Below are 25,906 nucleotides of genomic sequence, written 5' to 3' on the forward strand. Positions count from 1 at the left end.
TATGGAATTCATTCTGGCCAACAAGTCTATGGGACTATGTCATAATCATAGAAATAACAAGCCATGCATATATAGAAGTCTCAAATTTGAACTTCAGAATTGGAAAAATGAATTTGATATAAAGAATAGCACAGAGCGTATGGTTTAGTAAAAGTTGGTCCATGTACTTGCAACCCCTCTAAATTTAAATAGTTTTAAATTTTTATTTATTTATTTATTTATTTATTTATATATTTATTTATTTATTTACTTTTTTTAAAAAAAAGGCAGACAACCACGTGCAGCACCTCATTTGGATGTGTTTGGAGTCTTGGAAGTTTGACTACCCTGTGTTTTCCTACAAATGGACCTTGAGAGCTTGTTTGGAGGTTCTAGCAGGGGAGCGCAGCGACTCCTATACCCTTGACTGAAATCCGGTCCTCCTCTATTTGGATAAGGTCGTCTTCTTCACCTGGGCACGCAGCTTTGGGAGGGACGCACATGGAGTGGTGAGAGAGGAAGGGGACACCCGCCTAGTCAACCAGATGAGCTGAATCAACCCTGGCAATCAGTGGGGTGACAGATGTCACAGCCAGCCCTCACATGCAAATAGTTTTTTTTTTTTTTAAGCAGAAAAGAACTTTATTGATCACATTAATGTGTTTTGTTTTATTTTGTTTTGTTTCTTGGTGGGCTGGGGATGGGAGATTGAAAATTTAACCCTAGGGCATTCAACCTCTGAGCTACAATTCCGGCCCTATTTTATTTTTATTGTGCAACAGGATCTCATGAAGTTTTTTTTTTTTAATTTTATTTTATTGGTGCACTGTATTCATACATCACAGTGGGATACAAACTTTTGTAGACATACATGCACACATCTCCCAGTCAGCCCCCACCCGATCCCCACCCCATTCTCTCCCCATCCCTCCCTCCCATGCTTGGCTTAGTGGTTGACATCTAGTATTATAGCAATTTATCCAAAATTAAAAATGATAATCTCACATAACAGTTTCATTTGTCTGATACCAAGCTTTTGATGACTTAAAGATAACATTTCAATATTTCTTTTTGCTTTCTTTCTTACCAGAGAATATTTTTTTCTTTTTTTTAGGTGAAACTATCATATATTTATTTTTCAGAAAAAAATCTATCCTGATATGGAACATGGACTCCAGATACCCAAAACAATCTCGAAGCAAAAACAAAGCTAGAAGATGTATATTTTCCGATCCCAAACCACACAAAGCCACAATAATTGAAATAGTGCAGCACTGCCCAAAAGGCAGACATATAGACCATTGGAGTTAAACACAAGCCTAGAGCTAACTTCTTCCCTATATTGTCAAGTTATTTTTGACAAGGTTTCCACGAAGATTTGGTGGTGGAAATAATAATCTTTTAACTAAATATTGTTGAAAAATAATAATTACATGGAAAAGAATAAAATTGGACCCTTACCTAATCCCACATACAAGTATTAACTCAAACTAGATAAAAGACCTAAATATAAATCTTAAGACTATAAACTTTTAGGAGAAAATCTGGGTCATAAAACCTCACAACATTGAAATTGGCAGTGATTTCTTGGATATGATTTCAATGGCACAGGCAACAGAAGAATATACAAACTCCCTAAAAAATAAAAGAAAATATTGTATATCCAAAGACAATGTAAACAGAGTTAAAAGTTACTAATAGAATTGGATAAAATATTTCCAAATGCTATATCTGAAGGTATATTAATATTCCAACTAGAAATCCTAAAAATTAACAACAATAAAGGCAAACAATACATTTTAGAGATAGGTAAAAGACTAACATAAATAATGAATCTCCACAGATAACCAATCTTAGTTGTCTGTTGGATGGAAAATCTTGTTTCTCTGGTTCTGGTGAGTGTTACCTATTTCTTCTTTGTAGTTAATCTCTTTGAGTATTTTCTCTAGCGCTGGTTTTGAAGACATAAATTCCTTCAGTTTCTGTTTGTCATGGAAGCTTCTTATTTCTCCATCTAATTTGATAGAAAGTTTTGCTGGATAGGAAATTTTTGGCTGGAAGTTGTTTTCTTTCAGAGTTTGGAATATGTTACTCCAAGCCCTTCTGGCTCTCATGACTTGGTTTGGGAAGTCTGGAGTGATTCTAATTGGTTTGCCTCTGAATGTCACTTGGCCCTTTGTTTTTGTTGCCTTTAAGATTCTCTGCTTGGCTTCCACATTGGTCATTTTGACAATTATATGGCGTGGGGATCCTCTTCTCGGATCCTGTCTAAAGGGAGTTCTATAAGTTTCCTGGATCTGTGTATCAACCTCTTGCTCTATATTTGGAAAATTTTCTGCTATTACTTCCTTGAAGAGATTGTTGATCCCTTTGGTATCACTTTCTTTTCCCTCCTCTATTCCAATTATTCTTAGGTTAGCTCTCTTAAGATGGGCCCATATTTCTTCAATGTCAGATTCCTGCTGTTGGATATCTTTTTCTAGATTAGAAACTATGCATTCATTTTTGGATTGCTCATCTTCTAAGAGCGAGATTCTGTTCTCCATGTGGTCTAATCGGTTGTTTGTGCTTTGAATTGAGGCCTTTACTTCATTAATTGCATCCTTTATCTCTTTTTGGCTCTCTCTGAGTTCTTTTCGAAGCACCTCTGTTATTTCTACAGTTATTTTCCTGATTTGATCTTCTAGAAATCTCTGATTTTCTGTTTTATCAGGTTCTGATGTTGTGGGGTTGTGCACATTCATTACTTCAGTGTTATTCCTCTTTCCCATGATTTCGGAGGTTTGTGCCTTCTCTGGGTTCTTCCCTTGGGTCACTATGGCTTTACTTAAGGTGTTCTGGATCTCGAGTCAGTAGTATCTCAGACCCCACTACTCCTTTACTGGGTTGTATCACAGAGTCTCCGACCCAGGGAGTCGATAGAGGATGCTTTAAACTATGGGGGGTGCCAGGTTGCACGCTCTCCTATGGTGTGATATCTCTGCCACCACCACTCCCTCACTGGTTCAAGTCCCAGGAGGCACAATACTGGGATTTCTCCTCTGTGGCCCGCAATTTGACTCACTGTTCTTGAGTACGTAGATGTAGCTGTACTGGACTCGGTGAATTCACTGCTGCTGCCGCCGCCGGTGGCAATATGGCGCCTCTGCCACGCCCTCGGCCATGAGGCTGGCGTATTTTTTCTTCTCTGGTTTTGATTTCCACTCTGAATCCCTGCAGCGTGTGCTGAGCTCAGCCACTGGGAGCTTTAAATGCTGTCTGCGCCAAAAGATCCTGCCTGGCTGTTCCGCATCGGCTCACCACGGCTTGCTGTAGTTTTTTTTTTTTTTTTAAGATCTTTAGAAAATATACTTTTTTTCCTTGTAGGACAAAACATTTTTCACTCAAATGTGAAATAGTATTTTCCAAACCCCAAATGCATCCACAGATTCAGAAGCACAGGCGGCTTTGTGAACACAGATACTTCTCGGTAGAGCACTGATATATGAGAATCATTGAAAACAACAGAAGCAGAATCAGAGAAACCAAAGATTGATAGGGGGAATTACAATGTGGTGCTAGAGATCATGTTTGTGAAAACTATTTAGTAACACGGGAAAGTATTCATGATATGATGGAAAGGAGAGAAAGCAAGGTGCAAAATTTCACCTTTCAGCCAGGCATGGTGGTGCATGCTTGTAATCCCCGTGCTTGGGAGGCTGAGGCAGGAGGATCACTCAGGTTCGAAGCTAGCCTCAGCTGGCTTAAGAGACCCTGTTTCCAAATAAAAATATAAAATAGGTCTGGGAGTGTAACCTGGAGGCAGAAGGCCCCTGGGTTCCATCTCCAATACCACCAAAAATATTTTTTTTCACTTTTCAATACTTTGTATAAATATATATGTGCATTTTGATATATTACACATCTAAGTCTACATATTTTAGTCTACTTGTTTATATGCTATCTATAGCAACACCTGACTGTTTGAAGTTTGAAATATTAATCTTTTCTTATACTTTTCTGTATTCTAGATTGTATAAAAATGTTATAAATTAAAATATAATTTGGAACTGGGGATGAGTCCCAGTGGTGAAGTACTTGCTTAGCATGAGCTAGTTCCTGGGTTCAATCCCCAGAACCACACACACACAAAGAAAAAAATAATTTCAATAATATGTAAATAAAATTTTAATAATATTTTAAACACCACTGTTAATATTTTAAGCATTTTTAAATGTTATTAGAAAAAGTTCACTTTAACAATCAAATTTTAGGGCTTAGTGATATAGGTACTATATGAATGACTAGAGATTATCTTTGAAGAATTACTGTGGGAATCCCTTTCCAGAATTTAATAGATATATCTTAACAAACATATTTGTGTTAAATAATATAACTTGTAAGATATATTTATTTGTTAAATAAAAGATGAAAGTTAAACTCTATTGTCTCTTTTTGAGAAACAAGCATTATTAGAATACACAGGGACAAATATTCACTCTCATTCTTTAACCTGCTTCACAATAAAAAAAATTTTTGTAGCTTTCCTTAATAAGTATTTCATAGCATTATGCAGAACCTTTCTTGAAAACACACACACACACACACACACACACACACACACACACACACACAGAATCATTTTTCTGGCAACACTAACTTGGGTTACAGAATTCCCAGGCAGTTTGTCTCCACCTCCTGAAGACTGAAACCAGACTAGAGTTTCACCATGTGAAGCATCAAATTCAACCAATTAAGTAAAAAAGTGGATTGGGCAGCACACTCTACTTGGACAAGTTTCTGAAAATAACTTTACTATCCCTTGGGAAATTAAAAATTTTTTCTTTCCTACCAGTGTAGCTCACAATTACATTTTGTTGCAATTGTTACTCGTTTCTTTTGCCTTGCTGCTCATGAATCTGGAAATTTTCCTCCCCCTTCTTTTCTGTACTGGGGATTGAACCCAAGAGTATTCTACTTCTATGCTATACCCCAACCACATTATATTTATTTATTTATTTTGAAACAGGTCCCAGTTGTTAAGAGCTGGCTGTGAAGTTGCTGGCTGACCATCAACCTGTGATCCTCCTATCTCAGCCTCAGCCTCCCAAATTCTGGGATTACAGGTATGTGTCAACATGCTTGGTTTGGGAATCCTTTTCTTAAATCAGCATATTCCAGGAATTTGGCCATCTGGCTGCCTGGGACTGAAAGACTGAAACTTGACATTCATTTATCAAAAGAAGGATATTCATATTTCCAGAATTTTTTGACATGTAAATGAAATTATTTCATTTGTTTTCTAAAACTCTTTCAGAGGATTTCCATTTTGCTTAGACTAAGAAATAGAATTCTTACCGCAATTTCTAAGCCATACAGAATCACCTCCCTCAACACTCTTCATTGCTCACAATCCTCCTTCACGGTGGCTTTCTTCTTGACCTGCAAACAGGTGAGGCCGTGCCTGTTTCTAGGCCTTCCAACTTGCTGTTCTTCCTAAACAATGCCTCTCTCTTATCTTAGGGGTGGTGGGCTTCTTGTCACTCAAGACTATATTCAAATGTGATGTCTTCAGGAGGGAGATGAGTATCTCCATCAATTCACTTGCTAACACAGTACCATGTTGCCCTCATCACTGTTGGAAATTGCTTACATATTCACTGTTTATTTGTTATCTGCCTACCACTATTAATGAAAATTCCAGAGGAGAATAGACCTCTTCTCTTTTCTCACCTAGAATAGTGTCTAAGACATAGAAAACCCTTCAGAGATACTTTTTACATAAATGAAGTAGATTGTCTCCAAAGATGACTGTGAATCATTTGTTCCATCTCTATATCCATGTCACTACTTCTATGATGATTAAAAGTTGATTTTCTATCCCCTTTAAATGGAGCTGGCCTCTTTGACCACGAGCACTCAGTGGGTGTGATGCTCTACCCATTCTGGGCATAGCACGTAGTAGCTTCCATTCTTGTTGTCTCTGAATCCTGAGCTGCCATGAACATAGTTCCAAAAACTGGCTAAAGGGTAAAGCCTTGAAAGATACAAAACTTTCAATAAAAAATTGAGAAACAACTGAACCAGCCATCAGTTATTCAGTCCAGCCCGCCTTAGGCACAAGACTTGTGTTAGGCACAAGACTTGTGAGTGAAACTACCTCATACCTCAGCTGCACCAAATCATGGCATCCAACACTACATGGAATAGAGAAAGGGTATCTTTGCAGAGTATTGCCCCAAAGTAGAATCCAGAACAGTTGTTTTAAACCAAAAAAGTTCAGTGGTTTGTGGTTTACTACATAGCAACAGACACCTGAAGCAGTCATTGCTATCAAAAGTTGGATGTTGTTGCTAATCTAAAGTACATGGCCTTGGCATTGGATTCAAAGCAGAGTCTGGACAGTGAGTGAGGAGGCTTAGGAAGAGCTGGAAAAGCAGTGAAAGTTTGCTACTAGAAGCTAGAGAAAGGTAAATGCATATTCAAAATACTGCAAAAATAAGCAGGACTAAACACTCCCATGACTTGGAACATAGAATACATCCTGATGCACTTGCAGCCCTGGCTGAGGAGGTTTTCAGGCCAAATACCAAGTGTACGAACTGGCTTCTTTGTATATGACAAAGTTGTACAAGAGAGAGATGAGCTAAAGTAGAAAAGGATTCCTTCTTCCCCTTCCTTCCTCCATTTCCTTCTTTCCTTCCTTCCTTCCTTCCTTCCTTCCTTCCTTTCTTCCTTCCTTCCTTCTCTTTCATCCTTTTTTCCTTCCTATATTAGAGGTTGAACCTAAGGATGCTTTACCACTGACCTATATTCTCAGCCATATTAATTTATTTATTAATATCTATTAATATTTTTCTATTTAATATTTATTTTAAGAAATTTAGGAAGCTTTATCAAGACAAGTAAAAATACAGTTGAAAGTATACTTATCTTCTGATCAGATAATAATTAGTACACTGAAAGAGGGAATTCCTACAGTGTAAAGGAACAGCTTTCAACCCGATGCCCAAGCCTATCTAAATCTGCCCTGTGGCCAGAAGATTTTTTGCTTTTTGTTTTTGGTAAAATTCAGCATAAATCTCATGATTCTTTTGACCACTGACAAATAATGAAAGTTTTCTTGTAACTTATAATCACAGAACTGATCCTCTCAGTAAATTAAATGTGCATTCTGTCTAATAGCAAACTGCAGGATTTAATTTGAGGTTTCTCTGTAACAGAGACTAGAAATTGTCCACCAAAATTCACTCCTACTCTTATTTTCTGTTATAATAAAAGTTTGGATCACATGCTGGCCTGCTGGACTGCATTTCCAGTCTCCCTTACAGTTGGAAGTGGCCGTGTGACTGAGCTGTAGCCAGTAGACTGTAGTAGAAGGGACATTCCTTTATTACTGGTCCTGTCCCTTAAAAGTGTACTGTGGTTGGCTCCTCCATACTGTTTCCTCCTTTCCACTTAGCCCCTGGGTATGCTTGGAAACACTCCTGTTAAAGATCTTTAGCTTGGGCCTCTGAGTTACTGTGTAGATGAGCAAAGCTGCCTGCCTTGTCTTCCCCTGCCTTCTATGGCACAGTCTGGGACCTTTGTGTACTGCTAGATGAGCAAGAAACAAAGTCTACTGAGTTGGCCATTAAATGTTTGGGTCTGTTTGTTACTGCAGTTAGTTTGCTCTGATACATTCTTCAGTTCAGGTCTTCCTGTAGTGAAAGGGAGAAAACTAGCTGTTTTTGTTTTTGTTTTCTTTTTGCTTTGTACATCTCTTTCCCCATCCTCAACTCTACTGACTTCCCTGCTATAGCTTCTTTTTGTGTTTATCTCTTTATTTTTATACTTTTATTGGCATATTATAGTCTCACTTCATAATACAGTTCATAGTTATAGTGAAATACATGCATATTGCACTTGGTGAGTTTTCCTCCAGCTCCTTCCCTAATTTTTCCCTCCCCATACAGGATATTGAGATTGACATGGGATTTTCACATATGTACATTTTGTAAATGGAAGTGATTCATTCATTCATTGATCCTCCTTTTCCCTCCCCACTTTCCCTAGACAACCTTCTTGTCTCCACTGACTTTTCACTTTCATTATCTGAAGTCTTTCTGGTATCTCAATTACTCTCTGGTTTCCACATATGATAGAAAATATATAATTCTTCATTTTCTGTGACTGGTTAATCTCAGTTAGTATAATGTTCTCCAGGTTCATCAATTTTCCTACAGGTGATATAATTGTATTCTTCTTGATGGCTGAGTAGAATTCCACTGTGTGTATATATCATAATTTTGTAATCCATTCATCTGTTGATGGCACATAGGTTAGTACCATAATTTGGCTATTGAGAATTGTGCTGCTATAAACATGGATATGCATATATTACTATAATTTTCTGATTTCAGTCTCTTTGGAAAAATACTCAGGAGTGTTATAGCTTGATCATATGATGGATCCGTTCTCATTTTTCTGTTGAATCTCCACACTGATCTCCATAGCTTTTAAACAGGGTCTCACTAAGTTGCCCAAGCTGGCCTCCAACTTGTGATCTTTCTTTCTGAGCCTCCAGAGTAGCTAAATTTATGGGTGTGCACCACTATACCTAGATGAAATATTTTCATTTTAAAGAATTTATTAGAGCTATAGGGGTCCTAAGGAGGGTAAAGGATTCTCAAAGTAAGAAATAGCCAATCCATGGTGGTACACACTTGTAATCTCAGTACTTGGGAGGCTAAGGCAGGAGAATTTCAGGTTCAAATTCAGCCTCAGAAACTTAGTGAGACCCTGTTTCAAACTAAAAAATAAAATAGGGCTGGGGGTATAGACCAGAGGCAAAATGTTCCTGGATTCACTCTCCAATACTAAGGAAAAAAAAAGAAGTAGCCACAGAAAAATGATAAAATTCAGGATGCTACCAATAAAATATGACTTAGAGGTAAACACCAAATGATGGGTGTGACCATAAGACCCCCTCAGTAAAACTTAAGACTTAGAACCTCACTGATTGTCTTGTAAATATAAATCTTTTGTTATATTTTGTTATATTTTCCTCAGTACATACAAACATAATTAGGACCAATTTTTTTTTTTCCAGTCCTGGGGATTAAACCCAGGGGTATTCTACTTCTAAGCTACACCTCCAGCCCTATTTTTTATTTCTTATTTTAATACAGGGTCTCACTAAGTTTCAGAGAGCCTCAATAAGTAGCTGAGGCTGGCCACAAACCTGCAGTCCTACTGTTTTAGCCTCTCAAGTACTCAGATTAGAGCCATACACCACCATGCCCAGCTCCCAAATCAAGATCTTGATGACTTTTGGGTAATCATGAAATATTCTGTGAGCTTTATAGAAAATATAGTCCTCAGTACTTGTCTCTAATCTCAGTATTTGAAAGGCTGAGACAGGAGAATCTCAGGTTTGAGGCCAGCCTCAGCAGTTTAGCAAGGCCCTCAGCAACCTAGTGAGACTCTGCTTCAAAATAAAAAAAAAGGGGGTGGGGGCTGGGAGTGTAGCTCAGAGGCAGAATGCCCCAGGAGTCAATTTCTGGTAACACACACACACACACAACTGATGGGTTCTGTAGAGTTATATCTCTTCATATGTTAATTTTTCCACTTTCAAAGATAAAGAACAGTTAGTAGGTGCCAAGGTCTGTATATACCTTCTGTGTAAATTCAGAGGTTGAAACTCAGTCATCACTGTGATAATATCAGGAGGTGGGGCATTTTGGAGGTAAATAGTTAAGGAAGAGACTTTATAATTAGGGTTCATATGCTCATAAAAGAGGCCCTGAAAGCTGCTGTATCTGTTCCATCATCTGAAGACACAAAGAGGGGGTGGCATTTATGAACTAGACAGGAGGCCCTCACCAGATAGATAATATACTGGCACTGCGATCTTAGACATTCTAGTGTCCAAAACTATGCAAACTAAATTATTCCTAAGCTGCCAAGTTTATGGTGTATTGATAAAGCAACCTGACTGCACTGTGACAGTGGGCAATTTCCAGTTTTCAAATATCAAGGTCTTTCTTATCCACAAAGTTCAAAATTGAGAAGCTATACTAAGTAAATAATCTAAAAACAGAAAATATTTACGTGAATGCATATCCACTAAAATAAAAAAGTCATAAATATGTATCCAATAATATTGAAATAGTTATGAATAATGCCTAGAGAGTAAAATATTGGATATTAAAATGATGTTGTAGAAGTTACTACTGATAAAATGTTAACATATATTAACATAAAAGGATATTTTCAACTTTTAATATAGAAATATTTCTGCTATACAATGCTTAATAATATTAGAATAATGGGTTTGTCTTTTATTAAATTCTTAAAAAGTAAAGAGATAATTCACAAAATATTGACATTGATTAACTTTTAACTAGTGGAGTTATGCATGTTCTATATTTTCTTCTCTGGAGCTTCCATTTTATCATTTTTTTCTTTTAGTTTCATCATGCTATATTTATCTGTGTTTTCCTATAAATCTATTCAAGATTTATGGCATTTGTTTTAAATTTATACCTTTATTATTATTAAAATAATTATATTTAGTCATATTGCCAACATTCCAATTTCTACTTATTGATTCTCTTTATATCTCTTATTTTAAAAACTATAACAAGAGCTATCTCCTGTTTTCCAAAGTTCTTATTTTCCAATGAGAAAGTTTAGTTTTAAGACCATAGTAAAAGAACAAGTAATAAAACTTTAAGAATGAGAAAAAGTGTGGTAAAAACAGACATCTATAGCACCATATTGTGTACTTTGTAGCTAAATAAATATGATCCAAACTTGTGTGGTCAAGTAGCCATCTTCTAAACAGTTCCCTCATCGATCAGATTTATGCCATTGAACCTACCGCAACCTTGGAGGCCAGTCTAAATTTCTCACTAAAGGATGGCTAGTGAAACCTTGACATGTACCTGTCAAATGAAGGCTTCTCTCCACAGTCAAAGGCATCCTGGAGCTCCTTGACAAGATTAGCCTGGCCGGGCAGTCGAAAGAGACCCTCTTCCTTCAGCCCCCTTTGTCGGATAAAGTCCACACACTGCTCCACCAACATCGGCGCCAGGCGGTTCCCATATCTCTTCTCATAACGGACAGTGTCTTCCAATTTCTGTCCAAAAATACCTGGAAAAATAAGAAATCACAGTGAATTTGAGAAATTTATCTATCCATACTTTCTTTTCTTTTATAACTTCCTAGAAAAGAAAAACGATGACTGGATTGCTATCGATTAGTTGGCATTTGACATTTCACATTATTACACAATCAAATTCATTCTACTTAATTCTTTAAGTAAAAAAGTGTCCCATATGCCACCCCTTTTCCTGTATTCCATGTTTTACTCAAAATCCAAAATAGAAATACCAAGTGTGAAACATCCACGTTGAAGGATAAAGCACTATAATACTTTGAACTTTGGTTTGTCTTTTTTCATTTAGGGGGGTGAAGTAATTCAAAAGCTAACTGTGGAAATATTTTGAAGATGACAGTCAAATTCCACTTTTGTTATAGTTTGATCTTTATGTTTGACTTGTGTTTATGTTCAAATTCAATTTGTTTCTCATTCCCATTTCAGTTTTTAATCAAGTTGCCATGCCATGCCTGTAATTAAAGTGATAAGGCTAGTGAAAAACATTTTTTATATAAAATATCCCAGACAGTATTTTATTTTTAAAACCTTCAACTATTAAATTATTTTAAAGGAAAAAAGGAAAATTTTGAAGTGGTGAACACGAAAAGCGTGAAGGTGGCGGTTTGCCCTGGCAGGCAGGGTATCACTTATATTATTGTCGAGAATTGCCAGCACTGAGTGCTAACAGAGAACAGGCCATGTTATTAAATTTTACTCTTGACTTTAAAGTATCTACAAGCCATACATTTGTGATATATGGACTTTGAGGCTAACCACCTCTACTTTTCCACCCTTAGCATCCCACAGATAAGAGAAAAATGCTTTTACAATATACTAATAATCAGATGGTAGCTTGGCAAAAATAATGAATTTGTGAGGAAGGATGGGGAGGGGACAATCGAGGTGTGACTGCACCATTTCCAGATGAAATGAGTGTCATTAAACGGTATTAATGCTTTAGCAAGTTTCATTAAAGGGTAAGAAAAATAAGTATTATGTGTTGAAATTATGTAAGACCCCAAAGTGTTTGGGAAATTATTTAATAGCCACTAGGTTAAGGATTTGATAATAATAACATATACTTTGCCTCTCCACCAGTAAAATTATTTATGAATTCAATAATACAAAACCATCACATTCCAAGCAATAAAGACCTGCTACCAAAGAGAATACTCTTAGCACAGATGAAACAAATAAGACAGTTCTACGCCAGGTATCAAATCTAGCACTAATGGAATTAATATATTCCTTTCAAAAAATAAGGTTGAATGACCTAATATCAATATTCAAGTAGATAGAAAATGAAATTAGAAAATGGCATTTTCTAAGAACACTAAAGGTTAGGCCAGGTAAAAGGTCTATTTAGCTTAGTTTGTTGAATTTTGAGCAAGCAGTTTGTTGATAATGGTGTGTCAAACATTGTTCAATAATTCAACAGCCATTCACACTCTGATTTTCTCTTGATATCTCTATTTGAGAACCAGAAAATGAAATGTGACTCCCATTTCTTTTTCAGAGAGGTGACCATATGGCTTAGTGCAGGCCAAGAAGTCCATGGAGACTCTAGGAAGCTTGTTTTCCTGGTGGAAAAAAAAAACCCTGTAATTGCAAATATCTCATTTTCTTCTTTAAATTTTGTCTTTTTCTTGAATGAACTGAGCATGGGGAAAGAATGGCTACCTGGAGAGAAATCAAAGAGTTGTTATCAAAAGAAAGGTAATGGGTTTTCGGTGGCAGTAACAACAGATATCTATTATAAAAGTCAATGAAAATTATTTCTCTTATGAGAACAACAATGACTTTAAGATGTACAGTGGGGGGGGGTTGCACACCTATAGTCCCTGTACTTGGGAGTCTGAGATAGGAGGAATGCACATTTGAGGCCAGCCTCAGCAACATAGCAAGATTCTCAGCAACCTAGTGAGGCTGTTTTAAAATAAAAAGTAAAATAGGCTCGAGGTATATCTCAGAGGTAAAAGTGTTCCTCAGTTCAATCCCCAGAACCATACACACATAGAAAAAAAGTGCAGGATGTAGAAATGGTCTTGTCTATTCTTCAGCGGTTGGATATATAATTTTATAATTTATTTAAACAAATATCTAAAAACATAAAGATTGTTCATAGTTATGGGGCAGCATGTCATGAAATATATACATTTCATGAATGTATACATTTCAATATATGTATGAATTCTGTCATTCTTTAATAAGATTTAACGTATCTATTTCTCCAAACATTAACCATTTCTTCATAGCAAAATTATTACAAAAATCTTTCTACTAGCTTTTTGAAATATACAGTAGTGTTATTTGTAGACACCCTACTGTGTAATAACACACCAGAACTTTTTCCTCCTATCGAATTGTAACTTAGCACCTACCGATCAACCTCTTTCCCTCCCTTTCTCTCTAAGCTCTCCAGCCTCTGGTGTCCACCACTCGGTTCTCAGCCTCTATGAAATCGGCTTTCTTGGATTTCACATATGAGTAACATCATGCAAATATTTGTCTTTCTGTATCTTGCTTATTTCACTTAATATAAGGATTTTAAGTTTGATTCATGCAGTTTCAAAAGACAGAGTTTCTTTTTTATGGCTAAATGTATTCCACTGTATATTTGTACTCCATTTTATTCGTCTATTCCTCAGGCAATGGACACAGATTGTTCCCTTTTCTTGGCTATTATGTCAGTGCTGCAGTGAACATGTGAGTGTAGGTGACTCTTCAACACATTGATTTCATTTTCTTTTGGATGAACACACACACACACACACACACACACACACACACACTACACATATATTACATCCATGATAGTTCTGTTTTTAACTTTTGAGGTGCCTCTATATTGATTTCCATTACAGTGGTACTAATTTCCATTCTCACCAACAGTGCATAAAGGGTTCTCCTTTCTCCATATTCTCTCCAGCACATTATCTTTTGTCCTTCTGATAAACAGACATTCTTACTAGAATACAGTGATATCTCATTGTGGCTTTGATTAGCATTTTCTTGATTATTCGTGATATTGAGCATTTTTTCGAAGTACCCGCTGGTAATTTGGATGTCTTCTCTTTCTCGCTGTGTCTCTCTTTTGTCAAATAAAATAGTGTTCTCTCTTTTACTTAAGCATTGTGGTTTTTTATGTTGTGTTTTCAAACTCCATTCTATCTGAGTTTTAAAAGATATACTTTTATTAGAGCTTTGCAATCACAAATCATAATGAAGTCCAGGGTGATAGGAACACATGTGAACACAGCACTAGATGAGCTTCCCCAGGACCCCACCCCACCCTTCAATTTCTTCATACAAGATGCTGAGATTGGCATTCAGGATTCTGCATATGTACAGAGCATCGATTGAAATGTTTCCTTCATCAGTATCTCTTCCCCAACTTCTCTCCCCTACAATCCCTCCATGGCTCCACTGGGCTTTATCATCCTTTATCTGGTGTCCATTTTATATCCCAGTTTCTCCTTAGCTTTCACAGATGAGAGAAAGCATATGACTCGTCACTATTTGTGATTGGGTAATCTCACTTAGGGTATATCCTCTAGTCCAACTATTTTTCTTCAGATGGCATAATTTTTTATATTTTACTTTGGGAAAAATCTATTTAGGTCTATTAACCATTTTCATCAATTAGTTTTTCTTTTTGCTTGTGAATTTCTAAGTTTCCTATATATTCTGGCTATGTTTAACACATCCAGACATTTGCAAATATTTTTCCCATTCTGTAGGTGATCTCTTTACTCTGTTGAGTGTTGACTATTTTGTTTTTTGCTGTGCAGAAGCTTTTTTTATGTAATTTTATTTGTCTATTTTTTTTTCTAGTACTTTTGAAGTTTTGTCCAGAAACTCCTTGCCTATTCCAAAGTAATGAAGTGTTTCACCTATGTTTTCTTCTCCTGCTAATTAGATAATTTTGGGTCTTATATTTAGTCTTTAATCCAATTTAAGCTGAAAGACTTGCTACCAAAGGAAATATTCTTAGCCCAGAAAGAACTAATGACAAACAAACATAAGGATTCTATACCTGGTATCAAATCTAGCACACTACATCTTCTGTATAATACTGTGTAGTGTGCATAATGACTGAAAATATAATAGAAGAAGAAACCTGATATTCATGACCTTTCTGACCTCCATCTCTCTCATTAAATTGGGGGAGGGGAGTTATATTGAAAAAATGTGAATTTGGGGGGAAATGTCCGAACAAGAAAAAGAGAGGGAAAAAAAAACTCTAGGTCTTCAGTGACCATGCTGCCCAAAGAAATAAGTTCCTTTGCACAAGGCCTATTTAGCCATATCATATGTAAGAATGATAAAGCACACAGACATTATGTACATGTGATTAGAAATTACTGCGGAAAAATAATAGTTTTCTGCTGTAGAACTGGTCTTACAAAGAACCATTAAAGACTAATAGGCATATACTTCTCATTCTTGTATTGTTGGAAACAGAATATATGAAACACATTTGGCTTAATATTGTAGGGATGTGTGAGTTAACTTTCAGCATAAGAATGTTCTTTGTGAGAAAAGTTATTGATGGAGAAAAATTAATTTAAAAAATTTACCAGCCAGGCATGGTGGCACATACTTTTTTTTTTTTTTTTTTTTTTTTTTTGGTGGTACTGGGGGTGGAACCCAGAGACTTTCTACCTCCGGGCTATACTCCCAGACCTTTTTAATATATTCTTTTGGAAACAGGGTCTCACTAAGTTGCTGAAAGCTTCACTAAATAGCTGAGGCTGGCTTTGAACCTGTGCGATCCTCCTGTCTCAGCCTCCCAAGTGCGGGGATTACAAGTGTGAGCCACCACGCCCGGCCTGGCACATACTTTTAATCCCAACTTTCGGGAGGGTGAGACCAGAGGATAGTGGTTTGTGGTCAGCCTCAACTACTTAGTGAGGCCCTTTGCAACTTAATGAAATCCTGTTTCAAACAAACAAGACTAAACAAATTAGGGCTGGGAGTGCAGCTTGGAAGTGCAATGCCCCTAAGTTCCATCCCAAGTACTGCAAACAATAAATTAAAAAATTTTAAAAATTACTTAAAATTTTCCTTTAGGGGTCAGTGAAATTTTAAATTTTAAAATTATCAAGAAAGGATAAAGGGCATATTCTACCCCTCACTAGAAGCATGGGGAAAGGACACACTGATTAGTAAATTATTAACAAGAATATTCCCTGTGGTGCAGGTCATGAAAACAACCAAGCTATTCCATTTAAATTCCCAGTAAGGTTTCACACTCCCTGGCAGTACTGTCCATGAAATTTATGGGTGACAAGAGTATGTCATGCTTACTTCTGAAAGTACATCGATGGTGCCAAAAAGCATTACCCAGGAAGTGACTTTCACTGGGCTGAGAGAGCCAATCATGCAGGTGAATTTACTGTACATCTGGGAGGCAGTTGCAACCAGAGTGTGTATGAGAGAAATCTAAACAGCCTTTAGGATTTGTGAGGGTTCTCCTTAACATGAATTTATATACCCAATAGCCAGACATAGCCTGTAATGTTAAAATTATTCAATCTATAAAGGTTCATAAATGTTTAGGTAGCATCCATTGCATGCAAAGCACTCTGCCATATCTATTCTCATTTCTTCTGCTTCCTCATAAACAAATGCTCCCAAAGTCTACTGTCCAATTGCTGTTTCCTAAGCACAGCGGAACCCCATGGTCCTTTTAGTAGGAAAGTCCTGTTTTCATGAATAAGATGAGACGTTATCTCACAAGGTTCATCTTAATTCATTTACTGTGTTCAGTCCTTACTGATATCCCCCAAAACCCCAGCCCAGACCTATAGCTTGATATGTTTCTTCTTTGATTCTAAAGCATATTACTTTGTAATTATTTAATTAGATGCCAATCTATACTGGACTAGTCCCTTAGTCACCCAAACAGGATTGCACTTTTACAATTATCATAATAAAAGTAATTATTTTATATTTATTATGATGATTACAAATAACTTTGTAAACCAGAGAAGTATTAGTAAATTTCCCAAGGTTTCAGTAAATTTCACAAGGTAATACAGAGACAGGACTGAACTCAAATTGGTCTCAGGTCTGAAAGACTCCAGTGTTCATACAGATAGAGTATCCCTTATCTAAAATGTTTAGGACCAGAAGTATTTTTGATTATTTTATAAACATTATATCTCGGCAATGGGATCCAAATCTATACACACAATTTATTTATGTTTCATATACATCGTATACACATAGGCTGAGGGTAATTTTGTACAATATTTTAAATAATTGTGTGCATGAGACAAATTTTATGATGTGGAACTAGATTTTGGATCTTCAGATTGGGATGTTCAACATGCACTGTACTATGCCATAGTGAAGCCCCCTGGTTTATATCCCTGGAATGTCACAGAGATGGGTGAGGCACAAGTGCTCCATAAACATGTAGAATACACACATGCTTAAAATCAAAACATGTCACTGTTCCAAATATAGAAAATAATAAAAAATTTTGTTGTAAAATGAAGCTCTTCAAAAGTTATCAGGTTGTGATGTTAATCTCTATGAAAACTCTAAAGACAAAAGAGTCCCTGGTTGCTGAGAAAAAACCAGAAGTGTTAAAACTTTTTGGTTGCCACTCAAATCATCTGCCATAGGATATTCCAGTTTTCTATCCCTTCTTGCCTGTGATCACATGAGTGGCTAAGAGAGAATTTGCTTTGCCTTTCCTTTTGCTAACTAAAACCCTGATAGCAGGATAAATCATTGTTTCTCTAGGATTATAAACATTGTCAATGAACATTAGTCCTTAGAAAATGGACAAATCAAAATAAAAGCATCTATTTTAGTACAAAACTAAGAAACAAATTTAGTCAAAGCTAACTTCATTTTGTCACTAGTTTTTCTTTTTAAGTGATCAAAAAAAAAGAAATCTTATGTAAGTAGAAAACCTTAAATTCAAGGAGCTAAGAGTCATAATTAGTAATGAATGGCTGTTAGAACCATTTTCATAGAATAGGTGATGAAGGAGAAAAGTAAAGGCCTGGAAAGATGAAGAAAGTATTGTAATGGGAACATAGTGAACTAGTAGCCTAGGTCTTAGACCAGTGGAACAATGATATATACCATTTACAGCCAGGTGCCAAGGCATACGACTTACATGTATTTTGTTATTTAACTTCTACAGACCATCTGATAAGCCACACATCTGACATTACATTGCCGAGTTTTTCTTCTACAAACAGATTCAAAGATAATGTCTGGGGCCATACATCTACAAGTAGCAGATCTGGGTTACACATACAGGTACATACTATTCTAAAGGTCTTCTTTTCATTACTGAGCTATGCTAATTCAACTAAGATTTGTTTTCATAGGCACAGTGACTGTGTTTTTAGAATCACATAGGGGAAAGTCTGCCTTTCCAGATAAGTCTGTGGTCAGTCCTTTGTTCATGGGACCTAGGACTTCATACCAATTTAGTAAAGTGCTTTTCACAGAATAATTAATGACTAGTTTATGTTTCTTCATCCCCAAGGAGTTCAGAGGATTCGTGGGCTTGTGGCAACCTCTTTTGTTTATCTTCTCATTCTCAGCATCACTTGGTTCCATAAAACTCTGATATATGAACTAGTGAGCTACTCACTTATAGCATGGTTTATAATTACATAGATGTGGGAAGTAGCATTTTATTGAACAAATCAATTTCCATACATATGATTACAATATAAATGACACATAATAAATTTTAAAGAGAGTGTCAGCCTTATCAACCACCACTATAAAGTGTCTATTTTAATTCCTTATTGCCTTTGGGATAGTAGAATGAGACGGATAGTAATATGGCACTTCACCAGTTTGCAGTCAACCTTGAATTCCTGATTAAACAGACGTATCACTATATTTCACTTTGGAAATAAAAAAGTGTGTGTGTGTGTGTGTGTGTGTGTGTGTGTGTGTGTGTACTATATATATGTATAGACAGTTGAGAGGATATCCTTAGACATAGACAGATATCCTTAGATGTAGACAGTTGCCAGGTTATCATTATATGTTGCTATATCCATATATATCCATATATGTTGTTATATCCATATATGTTGCTAAATATATGAACAAAATATAGAAGTAGAGCCTAAAGAGCAAAAGAGCATTATTGGTGAACAGAAGAAGTTTGTTGAAGAAGTAAGAGCCAACAATGTCTTGAACAAAGGGCAAGATTGGCGTGGACAATGGGTGGGGGAGTATCCTAGCAGAGGGAACTGTGAACACAAGCAAAGTGGTAGCTGGAGGTGTGCTTAAGAAAAAGAGTCAACCCAGGAAACTACACCAGGTAATAGTTGGAGTTGGTTAGAAGGCATTGATTATTATGCAAAATAGGATCCCCTTCTCTGGGTAACAGGAGTTCATAAAAACTTTTCAAGCTGTGGAACACTGTTTGGTAGCAAGTTTCAGGATACACAGATTGAGAATGCTCTATAAAGTAGACTTTGTGTTGTAGGAATTTGCAGAGAATGTTGGTAGTAGATAGAGTTGAGGATGAACATCATCTTGAATAGTCATTTCTTGGTTAAAGTCACATGCATGTAGCAATAAAGGCACAGAGAACCGAGGTGATGGAGCTAGAAATGGGGCTCAAAGGAAGTAAGGGAGGGAGGACATAGCAGGGTGCATCAGGGTCAGTGTGTGAGAAATCACTTATCTCCAGGAAAGAGGCAACTTACGGGAAAATGAGGTAAAGTCAGAATTTAAAAAATGTCTGTTTTCCTCAGAGCTCCACAATCAAGCCATCTGGCCTGTTATGGGTAGACCCACATGTTCAAGACCCAAAGTGTTACGCAATCCCAAGTAATCAAAACATAGGTTGTTCTCCCAATACTAGTCTTAGAGATAATGAAGATGTATAGTTTGAAAATCAACAAGGTAAAAAATCCATTGTAATATATCAGCCACCAGAACATATATACAAAATACCACAATCCCCAGCTTCCTGCATAGCAGATGATTCTTAGCTTCTACGTTTTTAAAACCACTGGGAAAGCATTTTCAATGCCCTAATTAGGATCTGAACAAAGACAGAGAGATGAAAAGGGCAGTACGGGGCAAGAAGGAGACTGGAGAGAAAGGCACTCTGAGAGGTGAGTTTTGCTTGCACAGCATGCCAGAGCTACTGTGACAGGCCTGGGAAACTTTCACCCAGCTCCAGCCTTCATTCCGACAGCATTCCTAAAGCTGCTGCAAATGTGGCCAGTCTCCTCCTCCCTTGGCCTACCCTTGAAAACAGTACAAAAAAATGCATATGTACATACATATATATAAAAAAATGCATATATACATACATATATATAAGAGCGAGAGAGAGGGAGAGAGAGAGAGAGAGAGAGAGAGAGAGAGAGAGAGAGATTGATTGATTTGATTTTAAATGTGGATCAGGAAAAACAGCTACGTCAACAATTTTTCCTTCTGGGCAATTTTCCTAGCTTCACACACTCTCTTTACCGCTTGGTTCGAAATGACTTCAGCTAATGCTAAAGAAACACAGAAACCCAGGTCCACTTCTTGAAACCCTTGAGTACCCAGGAGATGGAATAAAGCACAAAAGACGCACTTTTTTTTTTAAGGTGGCATGCTTGGCTTAGGAACCAAGAGGGGAGTTCATTCTTTTAAATGCCAAGCCTTCAATAAAGATGCAAACCGTGTGTGGTTTGTGCTTTGGCAGCCTGATGGAGGAGTGCAGCAAGGAACAGCATGGCAGCTGTGTGTGTGTGGGGGGGCTCAGCTGGGTACCTTCACCCCCAGCCCCACTGCGGAACTGCAGTCATGCAGCTGCAGCCAAGAGGCCGGGCAGAGAGGCTGCACGCTTCCTGCAGCTCCTCTCTTTTCTGGTTGTGACAGAAAGCAGAATACAGCTTTGTAAAGGAAACATCTCTTAATCCTGGCCTCAAATGCTGAACATTCCCCAAACGATCCAGACTTTACTGAGAAAGGACAATACTATAAAATCAGCCCCCAGAAGGCAATCGATGGAAGCTTTTCCTGTGTCTATGGTGCCCTGTGCCAGTCGGTGAAGGTTTGCTTTGCAGGCACTGCCTACCCTTCTTGATATTTAGGGAGAGGGGAGCAGGTGAAAGGAACAGCAACCTATTCCCAGGGGTTCTTACGGATCTACGGCACCCCACCACTGGAGGATAGGAGGTGGACAAGGTGAAAAATGCCTTGTCCTGCCCTTCAAAGATAAACAGTCCCCTGAGTATCTCAGGTTAGTGCTAAGGTGTGGGGAACTAGATGGAAAAGGAAATGTCACTTAGGTTCCTAGTCCTTCAGCCTCTTTGGATTTCTGTCATTGTGCATTTCCCTATCAGTGATGTCATCTCCCAGTGTTCACGAAATCACCAGAGATCTACAACATATGAGGCATAAAATTTTTGGTCTCTCATTTAATTTTTTTTATGAATGAGATGGAAAAGTTAAGGCCCGAATTCCTTGCTGCCCACCTATGACAATGGCTATAGCCTTGTGTTAACTATTTAAAAACTCAGAAGGAATAAGGGTCCCATTTAAAATAAAACTTTCCACTCTATTATTTGTGTCTTTGATTTTTTTTCCTATTTTGACTTCCCTGCTTAGTAACCCTGAGAGAGAGAGAGAGAGAGAGAGAGAGAGAGAGAGAGAGAGATTAGTAGATCAAAGAAAAAAGAGAGAACAACCTTAGATGACATTCAGCTCAGCTCCCAACTAATTTAATGGCTTACTCTACCTAACATGGAGATTGCAATTGCTTAGTTTCCATTTAAACAGCTATTCCATTTAATTATTCTTATTTTAGAGCGAAAGGGAATTTTAAAATATTTTTATGTACCTAAACCATTTTGGAAAGCATTATTTATTCGTGCTGTGCCCTTTAACTTCCCCAAAATAAGTCAATCAAGAAATATCTTAGTTTCTTTCCTAGATCATAAGCTGTTCTATTTGCCTGTCCCCAGTCCCTGACAGTTCACGTCTCTGTTCTTTCCCCAAACCATCATATTATCTAATTGTAAAGTCAAGGTGATTCTTATTTCTAGTCAATGTCAATCAATATAGTTGAAAGCCTCCTGAAATAGGGTCACCAGATAATCTGATTTTCAAAATTTTCTCAGCAGGCCGGGGACCCAAGAACCCAAACCAAAGTAATGGGACACAGAAGAGGGGCTGAGCAGGACCCATTTCAAAGGGTCAGAACCTGGTGGCTTCCTTTGGGTCTAGAAGGGCCTCAGAGAGCTCTGGCCCCTCCTTCCAGGACAGCCAGCCCAGCTCACTGAGCTCCTTGTCAGTCAAGGTAATCCCTAGTGAACCACCATTCTATAAGCCACACCTACCCTACCCATTCACAGACATTAATAAACAGATCAATATGAACCTTGAAAGACAGGACCGACAACCAAGGACACACCACAGGCACTCCCGCACCATTCTGAGCTCTAGCTCCCAAAGTCCCATTTTATCTGAGCATACCCAGATCTTACTGCATCAGAGAACATATGCGTATTGATAGATAGAAGGACATTAGCATATCATCTACCTACCTTTCCGAAAACTAAAACACCGTTTGATTCTTCTGTATGTGGTTTTAGGGATGAAAGGAGATGATGCTAAGGCACCTGCGGGGCGTCCCCCAGAATTCCGGTCTTCAGGCATCATACAGGACCCAAGTTTTGAGACTGGCTCTGGCGTCTTTAAAACCTGCCTCTGGGTGGAAACCCACAGTCACTCCTTCTCATGTTTGTTTATTTGTTAGGGTTGAAGTGCTGATTCCTAGAACTCCAAGGATTTGATCATCCAGATCCTGGGATAAGGATAAGTTACCAACTCTCATTTACTCCTTTTTGACAGAAAAATAATAGCCAAAAACTTCTTTTTCTTTTGCCTCATCCAAGGAGTTTTAAAAGTAACCTTTTTCTAAGTTTCTGCAAACATTCCAAAATGTCACAGGAAAAAAAAAAAAAAAAAAAAAAAACCAACAACAACAACTGCAGCAGGCAAACAAGCTACACCTCCCTTCAAACAGCGGGGAGTGTTGTGTTTTGTTTTGTTTTATTAAGAACTATCTTCTCAGCTGGACTGAGATTCCTCTGGAAAGGTCAGCAAATAGCCCTGGAGGGGAAAGAGGAAGAGTGACAAAAAAGGTCCTTCGGGAATACTTCAGGACAGTCCTCGCTGGCTCCTTTCATCTGAGCAAAGGGGGAGAAAAATCATGGCACCTTCTCCAGCAAGCACTTCAGTGCATGATCAATTCCTTGCAAAGGACTCCCAGGTCCTTTTATGGCACCCCTCATCCTTTGATGCTCTCTGCGGGTGGCTCCCTTTTCCCTGCTGTCTTCCAACTCCCCAGGGCAGCTCCAAGGCAGAATAGTCCCGTGCCCCTTCCCGGAGGCTCCTGGCTGTGCGGGAGGCGGCTTGCAGGGAGCCTCTCCGCCCCTCCTCCTGCTCGGCTCTCTTTTCTCAATGAGAGCTGGGCGGGCGCTGGCAGGGCTGTGGCTGCCTCGTCACAGCTGTGGCTGCGGCTGCCTTCAGTGCCCGCTGGTCACACGCAGCAGGTGCAGTCACAACAGGAGGGGCGGGCGGAGAGAGGAGGCCACGCTGCCCCGGAGCCCCTGTCCTCTTCTTTTGACTTTGCATGGACCTCAAGGATCTTGTCTGGTGCGGCATCTTCACAGCTGGCTGGCGGAGCACCTCCAGAAATCAACCGCACCAGAGCACTCTCCTGGGGGAAACTTTTCTTTCTTTCTTTCTTTCTTTCTTTCTTTCTTTCTTTCTTTCTTTCTTTCTTTCTTTCTTTCTTTCTTTCTTTCTTTTTTCTTTCTTTTTCGGTACTGTGGATGGAACCCAGGGCCGTTCTACCTCCGAGCGACACCCTCAGCCCTAAATTTTATTCTTTATTTTGAAACAGGGTTTCACTGAGTTGCAAAGGGCCTCACTAAGTATCTGAGGCTGTTGGTGAACCGGATAGCCTGTGCCACCACGCCCAGCTCTGGGGGAAACTTTTTGCTCCCTCATCCCTACATTTATTTTCTTCCTACCTACACAAAATTTACTTTTTTCCCATTCATGCGTAGTTGGAAATGTTTGTGAGTGCTAATTTAATGTATGCATCCTTACAACCTGCATATTACATATTATTACATATCCTCACAACCCATATACTTCATGTATGCATATATGTGTCTATAAAATTTAAAAATAGTTAAATCTATTAGCAATGAGTCTGCAAGTATAACCAAAAAACAAATCAACCTATGGGTGAAAAGTAATTTAGGTTTCAATATTCCTGGTGCTCCTGCAAATGGCCTCTCTAACCCAGCGCGCCCTTGTCCATCAGCCCTTTCTGTCTCGCTCACTGAATAATTTACTCATTGGGTTAATCATTTAACCACCTGGCTGTTACCTAAGAAGGTTTAGAATGCTAGTGCTCTAACCCCAACTGACCCCCAAGGCCTCTGTGTTCCTTCTTAACCATTTGTAGGAGCTTCACAAAGCAGGAGGAGTGCTAAGAACGTAGTCTCATTAGAAACATCATTGTTTCTACTAACAGACCCAAATAGGTGAGACTGTCATTGAAGGACCCACTAAGATTCAGGCTACCAGTAAGACAGATACAGTGCTTACTTACAAGTACCCCCAACCAACTGGGAAATTTACTGACCTGCTCATTATATGGAGAAAATACCTGTTGTCACAAGATTTTGGACCTGGGAAGTTAGAACAATTTTGTCCACTTTTCTTATGTTTTGAGGGACGATACCTATGATCTTACCATCTGTTTGTCTGGCATGCTGACTACTCATAAAGGTACTAGTCATAAAGGTAATAGTAAGTCATAAAGGTAATAGTATGTTTACCTTCTTGTGGAATCTTTAACTCAATTCTTTTCACAAGACAGAAATATACAGCAGGAATTTAATTTTGTGAGTTGCTACTGCAAGGCTAAACTTTCAGATCTAATAAATGACTCACAGCTTCCCACTTTCAATCCCAGCCAAGTCCTTCAATATACACTGCTTCAAGAATGTCAGGAAATAAACAACAACAAACAAATAAACATCAAGAAAGGGAAGAAAGAAAGGGAAGAAAAAAGGAAGGGAAGGAAGGGAGGGAGGGAGGAAGGCTCAACTTTTCCAAAGCAAAATAAATGTTTTGACATCCAATTTTTTTTTTATTTATTTTAAAGCAGAAATCATGTACTTCTTAGCATTGTTAATAGGGAAGCAACTGTTTAGGGGTAGTGTGGTTTGAGGCAGAGATCACAAAGTTGCATAGCAAAATTTAATACTGAATTTTGTTAACAGGCTAAGGATTTAAAAGGAAATGTCACACTCCATTGGTTCTCCCAGTTATCTGAATTTCGTTTTAAATTTGTTTTATTTTATGAAAACAAAGGTCTATAATTCTAAGTACTACATTTCATAATTTTTTTTTTACCACAGTGTGTTTAATTTTAGGTTGAAGTATAGGCCAGCTCTTCAGCTGTTTTCTATATTTTAATCAAATGTCCCATTACTGTAATGTCAAATGGGAATATTTTGCAAGTTTATGTAAACTAGATAAAGAAAAATTTAAGTACCTCATAAAAACTTTAACTTTTTAAAAACATAAATTATAAGCCGGGCATGGTGGCACATGCTTGTAATCCCGGTGCTTGGGAGGCGGAGACAGGAGGATCACGCAGGTTCGAAGCCAGCTGCGCTGGCTTACGAGACCCTGTTTCCAAATATAAAAAGTATAAAATAGGTCTGGGAGCGTAGCCCGGAGGTAGAAGGGCTTCCAGGAACCCCAGTACCACCACCA

At 38.0% G+C, this 25,906-nt stretch overlaps 1 protein-coding gene across 2 annotated transcripts in view; it reads right to left on the reverse strand.

Moving 5' to 3' along the window:
• The window catches only part of ARHGAP24 (Rho GTPase activating protein 24), a gene marked incomplete at both ends in the record, with an annotated part of 413,331 nt that overhangs the window by 45,261 nt on the left and 342,164 nt on the right, over positions 1-25,906 (reverse strand). The window contains 2 exons of one of the 2 annotated variants that reach the window (XM_080697742.1): positions 10,890-11,097; positions 22,648-22,762. In XM_080697742.1, coding sequence (XP_080553868.1) covers positions 10,890-11,097; positions 22,648-22,762 — 323 coding nt within the window. Of the gene's footprint in view, positions 1-10,889; positions 11,098-22,647; positions 22,763-25,906 lie in introns of those variants that run through there. The other variant, XM_080697743.1, reaches the window with a different exon arrangement.

This window comes from Muscardinus avellanarius (genome assembly GCF_963383645.1).
Source record: "Muscardinus avellanarius genome assembly, chromosome: 6".
NCBI classification, from domain to species: Eukaryota; Metazoa; Chordata; class Mammalia; order Rodentia; family Gliridae; genus Muscardinus; species Muscardinus avellanarius.